Source organism: Hemibagrus wyckioides, linkage group LG16, assembly GCF_019097595.1.
Source record: "Hemibagrus wyckioides isolate EC202008001 linkage group LG16, SWU_Hwy_1.0, whole genome shotgun sequence".
In the NCBI taxonomy this organism is placed as follows: Eukaryota; Metazoa; Chordata; class Actinopteri; order Siluriformes; family Bagridae; genus Hemibagrus; species Hemibagrus wyckioides.
In genome coordinates, this window is record NC_080725.1 from 12,505,886 (window position 1) to 12,521,701 (window position 15,816).

Below are 15,816 nucleotides of genomic sequence, written 5' to 3' on the forward strand. Positions count from 1 at the left end.
CCAAACTAAGCTTTTCTTACTCACTCCTACATCTCTTTCATTTAAAATGGAGCCAGTGAAATGTCACCAATGCAACAGAAGAACCACTGTTGTCATGTACATGAACCAAATGGCCTCTATTAAATGCAGCATTTTGAAATATGGTCTATTCTTTTTCCACTCACTTCATTTTGGTTTTTTGCCTGCCCTGAGGTTACTCATCTGGTAATAATGATGCATGCAATTTCCTGGCAGGCTCATTTTGGAGACAGGCATGCGATGGATGGCATGAACAGTGCCGGGAGGAGGAAAGTGCCAGAGATAAGACGTAGAACCAGGACCCTGGCTTTGGTGCTCCCTAGTGATGAAAGCATCTGATGCACTATCATATAAAAATTGATTGCACTGTCTGGTTTTCATGAATCTGAAGCCAGATACTGTGTCTTTCCCCAAGATCTGAACAGGCGGTGTGTGACAGGGTTGGAGAGGGAGGAAAGAGGGAGAGGACAGAAAATGAATGTATGTGTGTGTGTGTGTGTGTGTGTGTGTGTGCGCGTGTGTGTGTGTGTGAGAGAGAGAGAGAGCATGTGTCTAGAACAGGGATTCTGTTCTTGATACCCAAAGCCCACAGGTCGAGCCCTCACTGAGCCATCCCATGTTGTCTCAGAGGGGCCAAAGGCAGACATCAATCGCTGGCTGGTACACATATATAGTACCCGGGGGAAGACAGAGAAAGCATGAGGGAGAGAGAGTAGTGTCTCCATTCTCCAACTGCTTTCTGCTCTGTGGTCCCCGTCAATCAAACAAGTCTGTGTCTGATAGAACAAGAAGACATTGGGCAGGAGGACCTTTGGAGCCCTGATTTTTCTCAGCTTCTGCTATCTTAGGGCATGACTTTAGCTCCACAACCAGGTCCTGCTCTTCTAAGGTCCACATGTATATGGACATTTCTGGGAACATTCCAGATTTCAAAAACATTCCCACCCACACAAATACTCTTTCTGAAACAACTCCCATAAAATCGATCAAATCTGAGTGACCCAAAACATTGTTTTCATGTGGGCAAGAGGTCAAAGTGCAGGCAAAGAAATCCTATATGTTTTTAAAAATATTGTATACATGTGGATGAAGCCTAGGTCAAGCACTTGACCAACCAAACCAGCCATATTATCAATGTAGCCATCTATCTTTTTCTATGATTCTGCACATCTTTCTGCATCTATTCACTGGTCAGCAGCTTCTGAATGCAGACCCCTCCTTCAGCTGAGAGGCAAGAAAAGTGATTGTGGAAGTATAATAAAGGGGAACAACTTGGTCTCCTAGTTCTATTTTTCACTAGATAGCCAGACTTCGTATTTCGTGACTCCTGAAGAGTCTTGGGAAGGATTCATTGGATTGTAGCGAGTAGACAAGGCACTGCAGTGTGACAAAGTGATGAAGCTCTGTCATAAACAGCACAAAGGAGAGAGTGGAATTTACAGGAGTTGAAGTCTTTCTCCTAAACTTGTTACTTGATTACTCCATCAAGCACCATCTGTGTATGCCTTCAGAAAACTAAACCTCCAAAAGTGATATTTCTAATCAGAATTTGCATAAACTCATAAAATAGCTGCCCATCCTGTGGTGTGTGGCCCTGGGAGATCAGCTGTGTGACGCAGCCAGCTTGAGGGCCAAGGCTGGTCATTACAAGGATCGCAAAGGCGATAATCCATCTTTAATGAAGTCAGCTGCTGCCAAGTCTATCGGTTTCTCTCTCTCCTTTTCTCTGCCAACTAAAGTGTAGGGATTTGCAAAGAGCAGAAGAAACAGATTTCTGTCTTTTTACTGTTAACTGACAGTTTTTGCACACAATTTCATGCTACCTGGACAGCACATACACATGACTACGGCTGAAATTTGTAGCTTACATCCACACACATTCCAAGTCAAAAAATACACGTCATTAGGGCTTCAGCAAATGGGAAATCAAATATTAATCCAAGTAAAATTGCCTACAGATTTGCAAAATGAAGAACACTTACCATTTTATTATTGATTTCATGGAAATGAATTTCACAGACTTTCTCTACAACGTCTTCATTCTCGAAAGTTACGAAGCCAAAGCCTGCAGAGAAACAGAGACAAAACAGAAAAGGATTGAATACATAATGTACTGGTTAGAAAGGTTCAGCAAAAAATAATAATAATAATAATAATAAGGGTCATGTTCTGCGAGTTGTAATGTCCATTTGATCAGCGGTGAATCTGAGTAAGTAACAGATGAAAACTATGACTGCCTTAAACATCATTGTGCCTTTAACCACTAAACAGACATTGTCTTTTTGAAACCAGGCCAATGATGAAATCTCTGACATTATTAGACACGGTGGAGAGGCTCCTCCACACAAAGAGGGAGATGGGAAAACAGCACAAAGCCTGCTTAATGAGATTCACGGAAACCCGCTCTCCAGCATCTGAATTTCATTAAATGCATTTTGTGTTCCCTTCATTGAAATTTCACTGTATAACAAGCTCTCGTTTTTATGGTAATACAGGAGCAGACAATATCTGAAATGTGTCACTGACCATGGGATTCTTTTTCTTCATATTTATTAAATAAAAGCTTAACCCTCTCCTGCTGGTCCAAAAAAGGAAGAAGAGCTGCCGGAATTCATCAGGCATCTGCGATCCTCTTTTGCATTAGACTCTGATGGCGATGCACAAAAGGCAATTTTCTATCTGTATGGCTGAGCCTCAAAAGGGGAAATTACTTGCCATTGCCAAGTGTTAAGAGGGGGCTTACTGTGGGAACACAAAAGAAAACAAGCTGCGATGAATGGAAAACCGTTGCTTTGCTGTCTGTTTATTCCGGTCGAAAATGTTCGGTAGTACCTGCACTCGCACATGCTCATGAGTGCTGCTCACACACACACTTCATCATCATGAGCATCATCTCTATATTCAAGAGCAGCTGTGTTATAGAGACAAGTGACACGCACAAAAGGAAGCCACATGAAAAGAGAGTCTAAGCACAGGCTTCTGCTGACAGATGGATGCGTGTGCATTACAGCATACGAGCAATGCTTATGCGTCTCTGCATTAAATACATTATACATGTCATAATACAAGTGGTTTTCCTTTATCATGTATTTCACATTACCATATCTACTGAATCATGCATGTTAGCCGAGATTTGACAACACAGATCTGGCACACAACACAATCCAACTTTCAACATGCCTTGTTTCTCCACACGGGCCCTACTAATGAGGTCCTTTTAAATGCTCGATCCGCAGGGCTTTCCCCAAGTCAAATCCTAATCTGAGCTAACAAATAAAAAAGGAAACTACAGCCAAGATCTACACTCCAAGCTAACCTCTAGCCCATGAACCTCGACTGCCCCAGGAGGAGAGATAAGTGGGGTCACAGGTCAAGTTCAGCAGATAGGGAAGACAGAGGGCTATGGACTCTGCAACACAAACATACTGCAGATAAGAGCAGATAAGAGACAGCAGGGCTGATAAGAGGGCAAATAAATGAGGATGCCACCACATGGGCTTTAAGAACTAAATGCAAAGCGCAGAAAAACCCCCACCATTGCCAACACTGCGACAATGTCCAGTGACGTTCCAGAATTTAACGTTAGAGTTAGTACAAGTTAGCACTCAAAGGGACACTAAAAGAGCAGTCATTTTCTCCCCGATATAGCAGGACATAAACCAGCTGATGTGTAAATGATTATTTGTGCTTGTGTCCTGAACTCTATGATGATAATGGACAATGACTGGAAGCCCCCCAAACCCAAACCTTCTTCTATAGGAAAAAGCCACATAGCAACAAGCTACAAATGGAATAAATGGTTGAATATTTGTAGTGTGTGTGTGTAGTGTGTGTTAATACCATTCTCTCATCCCAGAAGAAAGGGGGATGGGCTTGTGAATGGCTCATAAGGTTGCGTTGTGGGCTGCCTGCTTTCACAGGGTGTCGCACTTTGCTGAGACAACGCACACAGGTGCCGTAGAAAGCTGCCATCAACGTCATAGTGTGAGGACGGTATCATTATTTCCCGCCGTCTTACACAAACATATGGGCATCTTGTGCAACGTTAATTTGAAGGAAGTAATGTTTGATTCAGACACTGGAAAAAACGTCCAGAGCTCATTCCTCCCCATTTTTCTCACTCACATTTCCCCTTCACCTCTTCTTTGCAGCTTCAAGATGTCCACCTCCCTTTGTCTTTTCTTCTCATTATTTACTGCTAAGCAAGGAAATTGGACCTGGCAAGGGAAGCTGTAATCGGTGAAATAAAAACTCTCGCTCTGACCGGGAACTACCTTAGCACACCTCTTCTTAGAGAAGGAAAAGAGAACTAATTGGGCTACAGAGAGGAATAAGCAAGGTATTTGAGCAATGAGGCTCAGAAAGTAGCGGCAGCTCTCCTGCAAGTAATTGCTTCCTTTGAAATGCACCTCCGGTCTTGTAGGTGTGACATAACGGCGGGTTCAGACAAGAGCAGTCGACTGAGATATTTTTCACACCACAGTCTCGCTTCTGGAGGGTGTGTGAGGCTTCTGGAAGGGCAGGATTTGGGAGAAAGTAGTGGACTGGTTAACATGCCTGAGAAAGTGTAAGGGTGACCTTGCAAGTGCCACTTCTGATGTCTGACAAATCAGTCGTCATGAGCGAGCTGTCAATGGTGAAGCCCATGAGGGGGGTGACACACAAAGAGAGAGGGGTTAGTACACAACTGGCCTCACCACAGAGAGTCTCACTGTCACTCACACAGTCAAGTTCAGTGCCATAGTGTAGTACCACTGCTGACACAAGAGGGGCAGTGCTGAGAGAATAACCCCTGAAAGAAAAGTACAAGACAGAAATCCAAACAGACCAACATGCAGTACATGCAGTATTTCAGCGCAGTATTCTCACACGTACTCACTAACCCTGCCATGGCAGATGTTAAGGGATCCAGCGAACATGAAGTCTGACGTCTCTGTTACAGTTATGGATGGTGAGCATTGCTGCTGGAACTGACGGGGGAATTAGCCACACAATGCACTACATATGCCTTTGCGTTCTTTCTGCCTTTTTATCCTTGGAACGCACACATGCTAATAACCAAAACGGGGGGATAGTTTTGCAGTGTGGGGGTTCTTACTGAAACTCAACCCATCTTGCCCCATATAATGACTGGCCATTCGACTGTGGTTCCTCACTTCACTCCTTGAATCTGCTGAGCCTTCCCTCATACCTTCCCCATGCCCCCTTGAGAACAACAGATGGTAGACGCTATTGCTTCTCTCGTGTTATTAAGAAACGGCCATTCCATTTCCCCTCCCACCCCTCGGGAGCGGCAGCAACACCTTTCGCTTTCTCTTCCACGCTCTCCAACTTTCTCTCAAGCTTAAACAATCGGCTTTTACGACAACACACCGATTTTGCAATCGCACACCCGATAATAGGTGTTAGCGCCAGTCGGCCAGCCGTCGCGGATGACTGAGTTGTATCTCTCACTTATTAGCCGGGCGCTAGCAGCCTGTCTCTCCACACACCGTGGCACATCTCTCTCCCTCCTTCTCAGCCAGGGCCTCTAATATTTGAATCCTATTCTCCCCTCGGCGCAACACAAAAAAAAGCCCATTTAAATGCTAAATTGATGAAACGCCAAGTGACCTTTGCTTAAAAAGCAGTTTAATGTATTTAAGGCAGAGCAAATCAAGAAACTCTGAGAGACTTCCAAAGAGACCCTAATTTCCACAAGTCAACAGAGGAAGTGTAAAGGAAAGTGTAAAGTAAGAAAGTAAGCACAGTTAAATGCTCAACCTGTCAGCCTCGGTCTGAAAGCTTCAACTGCTACATCTTTCCTTTGGGGAGTTAGAAATGAGCGTAAATGCTTCTGTGCGCTAATGTCCTCTTCCACTTCTTTCAAAGCATTTACAAGAGTGCATAACAAAGACCGCTGGGATGATGCCAGTGAGGAGTGTGCACACAATTCACACTCACCAGCACACACGTGCTTTAATACGGAGAAACACAGCTGACAGTTGGCAGAACATGGACAGACTAGGTGTCCAGACTGTGCTACAGCAAGAAAAAATAAAAAACTAACATGGACAGACACTTTATTTACGCTACAGACGCACACTTTATCCAAAATTACGGTCCGACTCCATGGGCGTGGACAGTGACTAGTGCACAGAAAGGAAAGACGGCATATTTTATGTATTTTCTGTAAAATAACACGTTTTGGACGGAAAGAAGACACTGAATTTTTCAACTGCTGTGGAACAAATGTCTGAATTATCCTGTTTCTTTACACAATTTGTCTGTAAAATTCATTTTTACTGCATCCACTATGTAAGTGCCTTTGAACAGAGACAGTAATCTAACCAGAAAGTGTAGAAAAGGTACAAGGTGCGTGAGTTCTGGCTCTGACAGCTCCTCAGCCTCAGCTACATCACTCTAGGTGATCTTAACTAGTTTTATTTGTAAATCCGGCTCACATATTTACTTTTTTCAGCAGTGAATTTGTGTCTGATTAGAACACTGTAAGACTACACCAAATATGAATACATTATTCTGAATGATCCATCTCTCTCTCTCTCTCTCTCTCTCTCATACACATACACACACAAATCTATAAAAATGCCGGGAAAGACAAAGGCACAAGGTGTCTTGTGTTTATTTTGGTCGTGCAAATGTGTGTCCTCTGCTGATCATATCTCCTCCTAAAATCATACATCAGCATGTCCCCATTCCAAAGCCTGCTGACTCACACATATTCGCCCTCAGGCTACACTCACTAGCAACATGAGACCAGGTACACGCACACACACACACACACACACACGGAAGCAAGCTTGCACACCATGGATGCACAACAGAAGTGGCACTCCTCAGCAAGACGGAGGTCTACCGTCTTGCAGACGCAGGAGAAAGTGCCACATTTGATTAATGGCAACATTAAATGTTAAAACTAACGGGAATAGGAAGTGAAAAAAAATCCCTCATTCGCACTACAAAGACATTGTGCAAAACAACTTGTAGAACAAAACAAATCACTCCCTCCAAATCGCTAATGATCTCTGCCCTACTTCCCCCCTTGCGGTGAAGCCGGGTGGCTAATGAGCACGCGCTGAGGCAGCAACAGGAGCAACGGCAGCAGGAGAGGTAAAATAGCCCAGAGAGAGCAGCCCCCTCCCCACCCCTCCGGCAGTGGTAAAGCACTCTCTTGATTGAACCCTGACCCTGGCTGTCTCTGTCTGGCTCACTCTTTCTGGTTCATTTTCGTGTCACTGAACCACTACTGCCCCGGAGCTTCAGTTTATTACCTGGCACCCGCCCTCGTCTCAGCCAATTGCAGAGAGGTGTGCATGTGACACACCTCTGCGTAGCCCACCGAGGAGTGCGATCCTGGATCCCGAGTGGACACCGGGAGCACAGCACTGCTCTGTCCTGCTCGCACTGGAGCGTGTAACAGGAGACCGACCCAAAACAGAAACGTTCCCAAGGAAGCAGAACTTAACTAGTTACAGTACCTGAATAAAAATAATAAAAAAATCTTAATCTGGCAGTGAACAAAGGAAGAACAAACAGCACAAACTGCCCCATTTGCACAAAAATGCTGACTAGAAGAGGAAGGAGACCAATTAACTGCTGCGTGTGAAATTTTGAGGAAGAGCAGCCGAGATACATCAGCACCACCGGGCAGTGCTTTTAATTTATTTTATTAAAATCGGAAAAATGGTTCAGCCAACGATACCTAAATGCATCCAAATACACACACACACACACAAGCAAATCATGATATGAAGGTCTGAGTAAAATCACAATGTACAATATTTACACAATATTGCTGTAAAGCTACTTTTGTTCCGATTACAACACACACGCACACGCACACACACACACACACAATAACCCAGGTGTTGTGCTAAAAGGCTAAAGTAGGTGTGAGAAATGGTTTAATTTGATAATCAGCAGATATCACAGTATGCTGATTACAGTGTGTCTGAGAGTCCTTTAATTTGTTTGATTTTATTTGTAAAGTGGTGTGAAAAATCTTTCAGAATTAAGCTGGTGAAATCAAACTGGATGATTAGTGTTAGTGTAAACATGCTGGCTTGTATTTTGACAGCTTGCTTTGTAACACTCCTGTCTATTATCACTCCAACTTTTGCTTCTTCCTCGGACTGAATTTCTGTGTCACGTGTAAGTGGTTTTGGATAAAAAGCGTCTGCCGGATGAATAAATGAATGAACGAGCATGCGAGTGCAAGCCTGGCTTTGTGAAAATAGGCGGGCTCAGTCAGCTGTCTCTGTTGTGTGTGTGTGTCAGAGAGAGAGAGAGAGAGAGAGAGAGAGAGAGAGAGAGAGAGAGTACATTACCATTACTTCTGGTCAGATCTATTGACTTAACCCACAACAGGAACAGTCTCTTGCTCTTTTTGAAGCAATTAAAAGCACATGTGGGAAAAAGCGCTCGTCAATATGCAGTGAGTGTGAGCACTGTGGGCTTTCGTTGCCTTTAAATAAGAGAGACACTCGACTGATCGCATGCAGACTTGCTAATCACTAAAAGCATACACATACACACACACACACACGGAGGTAAGGGTAAGGGCACAGCAGATGCACTCCTAATAGCTCTGCCTTACAGAACAAAATCATTTCCATTCAAAATAACAAAAGCCTCTGAAACTCCCCAGGCTGTGATTAGTGCACGCGAGTTTGTGGTATTTACTGCGCAAGGAGGAATCCATGCCATCTACACACACACACACACTTACGGGATGGAGACACAATGCTTTCCAACAAGACAAAATTCCCTACCAGAAGAAAGAGCAACAAGTATCAACATCTCTGCTTCTGTCTTTTCCTCTAAGTCAGGCTGATGTAATTACATACGCATCAGGCCGGCTCTGTCCCTAATTACACAGGAAACACAAAGGCCACTGTGCTGATGAGAGCATTAGAGAGACAGTCATCAGTCAGCCACCATCACACACAAACACCAGGCTAGCAGAAGAGTGTATGTGTGTGTGCATGTGCGTGCGTGTGAGGGTGTTTTAGCTTCCTCAACATAAATCTCAGTTCATTTGCCCGCATACTGACTTCAGATTACCGGTTCGCTGTTTTGCAGGGGCTGAGTGACATTTACAGCACCGAGGACCTTTCTTACAGAAATGATCCACCAATTACAGGAGAAACAGAATGCTGTAAATAAGTGAGAGAGAGAGAGAGAGAGAGAGAGAGAGAGTGTGTGTGTGTTCATTCTTCCCAGGCAATCCAATGCATGACAAGACATTCAAAAGGAGTTATTACATGTTAGTGGGTGGTGGGTGGGAGATGGGAGAAAATGGGCATTAAAAAAAAAAAATAAATAAAAAGAGGATGGAGAATTGCATAAACACTTCAAGAAGGTCACACTTCCTTCACTGAAACAGACTCAGAGGCCAGGATTATTAATAAATGTGTTAAAAAACAAGATGACAAAGAGCTGAAATAGTTACTAATAATTACTTTTAGTGACATAAAGAGTCAATCAGTTTCAACAATTAAACAAACTATGCACATTTCCACCTCTGTTCATGTGAAGGACGTTTGGTAGGAAAGCAAGCTACAAGTTTTAATATTACACAATATAACAGTTACGTATTAACATCACCTAGTAGCTCGCGAACCGTGTGCGTCGGCAGTATGAGATAGCTGTGTATTTCACGTGCGAGTAAAACAGATGCAGTGCGTGCGAGCGCTCCTGACTACGCACCTGTTTGTCAACACATATCCCGGCTTTGTCTCCTCACGCTCCTGCTAACATGCAAAGACATGCGCAACAGAGGACGTACGAGTGCACAACACATCACAAAGAAGGGGAAGAGAGAGAGAGAGAGAGAGAGAGAGAGAGAGAGAGGTGCTGGAATCTGGCTTCCAGTGTGTGCCTGTTATACTGGTGAATTTAGAGTTTATGAGTGTGTGTGTGTGTGTGTGTGTGTGTGCATGCATCAGCATCTTGCATGATCTCAAGCAATCTCCAGCTATGCTTTATGCTAACATGCTTTGTGTGCAGCTAAAACAAAATTTGTGTGTTTAGAGAAACAGTGTAAAAGTCGTATTGTGTATGTATGGGTGCATATGAGTAAGTGATAGAGAGAGACAGAGAGAGAGAGAGAGAGAGAGAGAGGGCAGAACAGTCTCTCGGTGTGAGTGCAGAGAGAACTATTTTGTCTGTGTCTGTATGTAGGTCAGTGAACAGCGAAGGGCCATCAATTTCTCTGTCCTACTTAGTCACACACACACACTCGCTTCTCATTTGAGCAAGCACCGCTCCCAGATGCTGTTTTCCACAGCCAGTATAGATGCCCTTACTGCTGATCACGAGATATAGGAAGAGAGAGACAGAATGGCGGTGACCACTGTCCGTTACAAGGCTGTCCTAGCTGCACTTAAATTGGCCCATAATAAGGCGTTGTTATTGGTCCATTCTCATGCAGGTCAGTCCTGGTCTGCAATGGTCCTTCTGTGGTCCATATTAAGTTTGACATCTTGTGCACAATCACAATGGACTAAAAACGCTTCAAAACTTCCACTTTGACAGAAATCTGTGTGTCCCGTTATTGTTTAGCTTGGACGTCACCGAAAAAAAAAGAAGAACAAAGACAAATATAGAGAGAGAATCAGGACAACGGTCCTCTTACCAAGCACACCGGAATGATTAAGGATTTTTCCCTGTCTGTCATATCCAGCGTGCAGCAGTTGTGTGGTCAGAAAGTGACAGGAAATGCAGAGGATAATTAACACAAACTGGTCCCTATGGTGGTACATTTCCTTTGATGGACAGCAGAAAGAGAGACTGTGATTGAAGGTATTGTCTGATCTGTGTTACAGAAAATGAATCAGACACTCCTGTCCAATCAGAATCGAGAATTCAACGAGAATTCAAGATAAAAATGACCCTGTGACTGTAGGTACAAGATAGTATTTAATTAACTATAAGATATTATAATCTAGCTATAATATAATATAATATAATATAATATAATATAATATAATATAATATAATATAATATAATATAATATAATATAATAGTAAGTTTTCTTACATTGACAGGAATTATTAAATGGTCAGAGCTCAATGGAGATTTTGAGCTCAATAAGTTTTGATGGCTGAAATGGACAATACCTGTGGGGATGGCCACCCTGGGGAACTTGGAGAACTTGGCTCAGTTTCTAAGCTGGAATTGGGAAAGCTCTGTGGCAGATATGCACCTTTTGTGCCGCTCAAGAGCCTTGATACGGATACCATTCTCATCCCGGCTTAATTACCATTTTTCATTTTGAGATGAAATTCGGATTTAGACGGGAGATAATGAATAATAAATGAGAGCTGGATGGGAGTGTGGGATGGAGGGATGGCAGGGGAACACACGGACTCTGGATTAGGGCAGTAGAAGACACGGTGAGAAAGGGACAGCGTGAAAGGGGCTGGAGAAAGAAACATGAAACGAGAGTCAAAGAAAGAGGAAAAGAACATGATGTGCTGATAATCGGTTATCCAATATATACCCTGACACTTCCGAAGAAAAGTACACTGCTCCTGCTGTTCTGGTGTTTTCCAGAAACATTTCATCCCCCTGACCAGATGCTGGACCAGAGCTGACAGACATGATTAGAAAAATGACGGTGAACAGACATTACAAAAAATCTCAAAACAAACAAACAAAACCCACTTCAGACAGCACTGTATGCACTCTGGATGAATTTTTACGCTTTCCAGGTAAAGTGGACAGTCCTAACCTGTCCCCTCAGCTATCAGAAGTCTGAAGGGCTGGTGAACTCTAACCTGGTGAGTAATGCCCATTCTGCTAAATCTGTCATTCAGTAGTTTTGCATGAAACAATCCTGACTCTCTTATGCGTCTTAGCAGAGGTGCTAATTGGAGAATATCAGGCAACATCCAGTTTCTCCAGGATTATTATTGTTTTTTTTAAATCAAGCACTGCTGGATATTTAATACACCACCCAAATTGGCATCACAAACTTTCTACTATCCAGAAGTTTAGTCTCTGTAATTTTTAAGGAGATAATAAATATAAACTGTGATCAAACGATATATGACATAAAAACTGAACATGCGTTGTATTCTGTAATTAAAAGAAACGATCCATCCTCTAGTTCTCTCCATCTCCCATCCATTCTATAATTGCATTAGGATTTCAGCAATGCTGGTGTAAAACCTCCGCCAGTGAAAACCCTGAGGAGCGCAACAGCGCAGAGTGAGTGCAGAGGACCAGCTGGTTAACGGATCGAAGCGCACGCGCCCAGGCCATAAAGAAGCATTGATTAAGCTTAATTAGGCACTCTCCTATTTACGAGTGTGCTTGCGGGCAGTGTTTTAAAAGCGAGGTACCGGATCAATTCGCCCATAATGAAGAACATTGATGTTGGCACTTTGCAGCCGTGGCGTCTACGCTTCTAGAAGATGGCGCTTAATGAGCGAGCCAAAACACTTGTAAGCCCGACTGCTTCCTTTATTTTCACACAGATCATAATTGAAGGCAAGGAATGCTGGTGTGCAAGAGGAACGCTTGTGGATAGCCACAGCTACAGACGGCAGTAACAACAACGTTAAACGCTTCCAGCCCTGATGCACTGTGGGGAACAAGAGTGGTTCAGGACACACTGGAGAAATACACTGAAATGAGCACTAAAGGAACATGTGTGATTACTGTTTACACATAATTAAGAGTGAAAAGGCCTTTGACCAGCCTTTAAATCAAAAACACACACACACACATACACTCTCTCTCTCTCTCTCTCTCCCTCTTTAAAGCAGGGTCATCTGCGTGCATGTTCAAAGCATCCAGGTTTCATTTTATCTTTTAAGTGCAGCTTAATTGGCTGTGTGATCCCACGTGAGCATGTTTGCGGCAGTGCCGCTGCCATCACTCTTCACACACACTTTAATCATGGCACCTGGGCCCCAGCCAACATGAATTAGCCACGCTGAAAAGCTCAGCACCGAACCGTGGCTGCTTTATTTACTCCTTTGTTCATTTCGTTTCGTTCGCTGGCTGCGTCTCTCTCATCTCATCGTCTGCTCACTAGAGAGCCCAAACGATGTGAAAAGAGCAAGAACCATGGTCAAGATCTCACACTCGCACAATGTGCTCATCAACATGCTCATAAGCAGTTAGATCTGGAAAAAAAAAAAAAAAAAAACATACGAGGACTGAGGACTCATTTACAAAACATATATATATATATAGCTTTTGTAGAAGGTACAACCAATTACCTTGAGGACTGAATATGTTTTATATCTTTTAATAAGATGCGATGATCTGTGTGCATTGTACTATGCAGGCCAGTTGTTCATATTGCCTACACCAGGGACAATCCATTTAAGAAACACACTCAAGAAACACTTACACTCCTTCTAACGTGATATTCAGTATTGCTTACAGTCATAGCTATAGTTGCATATGATCTTTTTTTTTATTTTGTACGACTGACCTTAAGCGGCTCTCAGCAAACTTGCATGAATTAAACGGAGCCTTAAAAAGGGTTTAGTGGGTGTGGAAGTTATCGTGTTTCCAGGAAAATGCACCAAAGCAAACCATACACACATATAAACAAACAGTTCACAGTGTCTCGAGTGAAAAACATGAAGCGTCCGTGTGAAACACAACCATACTGCTGTTAGTATGTAAGGAATGTTAGTTAAACAGCCTTGCTACAGACTCTACCGTCATTCATGCATTTAGGTTTCCAGTTGTTTCCTGAAGGTTCAGTGTCATCACTTGCAAGTACTCAAGCACTTGTAGCCCTCTTAAGTCGCACTCACTCCAACCCTCGCGCATCATTGTGGCTCTCTTCATCCGAAAATTCTCACACATTTTGGGGTGCTTGGTAAAAACTTGCTGTCATGTCCTTTAAGAGCTTTGAGACTGTATTCTGCCTCACTTTATAAATCCCTTTGGATAAAAGCATCCACCAAATGAATAAATGCAAATGTTTACGTGCGAGCTGACAGCGGCTTACTACGGACGCACGCGGAGTCGTCTCCAAGTAAATGAGTTACACTCGTATTATTGCTTTCCTGAAGACTTCATCACGACACTGGCGGGAAAAAAAAAAAAAAAAAAAAAAACGAGGCATGCTATCTCGTCAAAGCCTGAGTGAAAAAGGAGGAAATGCACACCGACTCTGAGACGAAGTAAAGCTTTCCTTTTCTCGTCTCTCTTTCTATGTTTCACTCGTTCGTTCTCCCTCTTTAGAAATGTCTTTTAACTCACTCTTTGCAGAGGAAAGCTCATTTCAATCTCAAAGGCCACATCTGTGGAGCCGGAGCAGGGCTCTAAATGAGTGGAGCTAATCCTGTACCACGGTGGATGCTCCACAGCAACTCTTCACACATGGGAGGACACAAGGGCTGGAGACAGAATACACTGATAGTTTACTTCAATTGCACCTGAAGCCATTTTACCTCCACTTTTAGACACTCGTCACCGTTTTTTGAAGGTGGCAGAAGTGTGCAAGCTGGTAGATAAAAAGGGTATTTGGATGGAGCCTGAAAGTGTCCATCAAACTGAAAGGTGATTCATCCTTTTGGACAGGAAAGTCGGGCGAGTCTGGGGTGTGTGTTTGACCTCATTACTACTGCCAACCCGAGAAAAAGTGAACAGAATACAGAGATCTTTAGAGGAAGAGGTATGAATTAGCTTCTTAAGAAAAAAGAGGGGGCCAGGAGACCGAAGATAATAAACATTTTTCTACATGAAAAATGTTAGGTGAAGAGTGTGTTCTCGGGTCTCTGGCCTTTCCTGAAGTGCTGTGGCTTCCTAATTGCCCTTTAAGATGCCCTGATCAATGACACAGCGGGCACCACTGCCTGCCCACCCCATTACGGGCCACTTGCCTTTGAAGCCTTGGTGTCAGCGGGGTCTCCGCCACCAGCCTCAACCTGGTTTAATTCATCTGAAAGGTTATCCCCACACACACACACACACACACACATACACACACACACCTCTACCTTTCCAAATCAGGAGATAAGAGAACAGAAGGTCAGAGTAAGAGCTGGACCTCCCCAGTAGTGCTGATAACACGGGCGAGGCGATATCGGCCAGGTTAGAGCACCGCTGAGCATTATGGAGGTGGATGAAGTGCTGCAGCTGAGGATCGCAGGAACAGCGTCTGCTCTGCATGTGCTGTGATGAGGAACAATTTTGAGAAAAACAGCAAGGATACAGGGAGCAGAGAGCGAGAGAGAGAGAGAGACAGAGAAAGAGAGAGAGAGAGAAAGAGAGAGCGATGGAGTGAAATCAGTCGACTTCCTCTCGCTCTACTTTGAGATGTAGTTTTGCCTTCAAGCCTCAGCAGATCGGCAGCTTTAAATGTCAGCGGTGTGAGCGGATCAAACGGGCAGCTGCATTTCTCACTTTCAGCACTACAGTACACCTCCGTCTGATGGAAGCTGGACGGAAAGATAACTGCCATGTGCACACACATATGGACCAACCTCTTCCATCAAGTCTACTGAACAATATGCTGTGAACTGGTGATCTGCTAGTCCACTGGCCATGTCAATCAAACCCGCAGGTTTAGGAGGCTGATATTCCGCATTACTACTGCTACAAAGCAAAATATCCCCTTACCTCAAAAATCATTAAATGATAATGGGGACAACAGGAATGGATGTCTGTTTTGCCCAAAATTTGTAAAAAAATATCTGCTTCTATGCCACATTTTTAAATTACAAAATTGGATTTCTAGTAAATAGAGTATTATCATTTTTAGCTTTACTAAAATATTATGTCCTTCAGCGGGTTTAGTTCTTGTTTATAGATGACAGTGAGTC

The 15,816-nt window shown here is 43.5% G+C and overlaps 1 protein-coding gene across 5 annotated transcripts in view; it reads right to left on the bottom strand.

The window, feature by feature from the left end:
- msi2a (musashi RNA-binding protein 2a) overlaps positions 1 to 15,816 on the bottom strand; it is a 219,237-nt gene that overhangs the window by 52,747 nt on the left and 150,674 nt on the right. For all 5 annotated transcript variants that reach the window (XM_058412541.1, XM_058412543.1, XM_058412540.1 and 2 more), the window contains exon 9: positions 2,001 to 2,083. In XM_058412541.1, the coding sequence (XP_058268524.1) occupies positions 2,001 to 2,083 (83 nt within the window). The remainder of the gene's footprint in view (positions 1 to 2,000; positions 2,084 to 15,816) is intronic.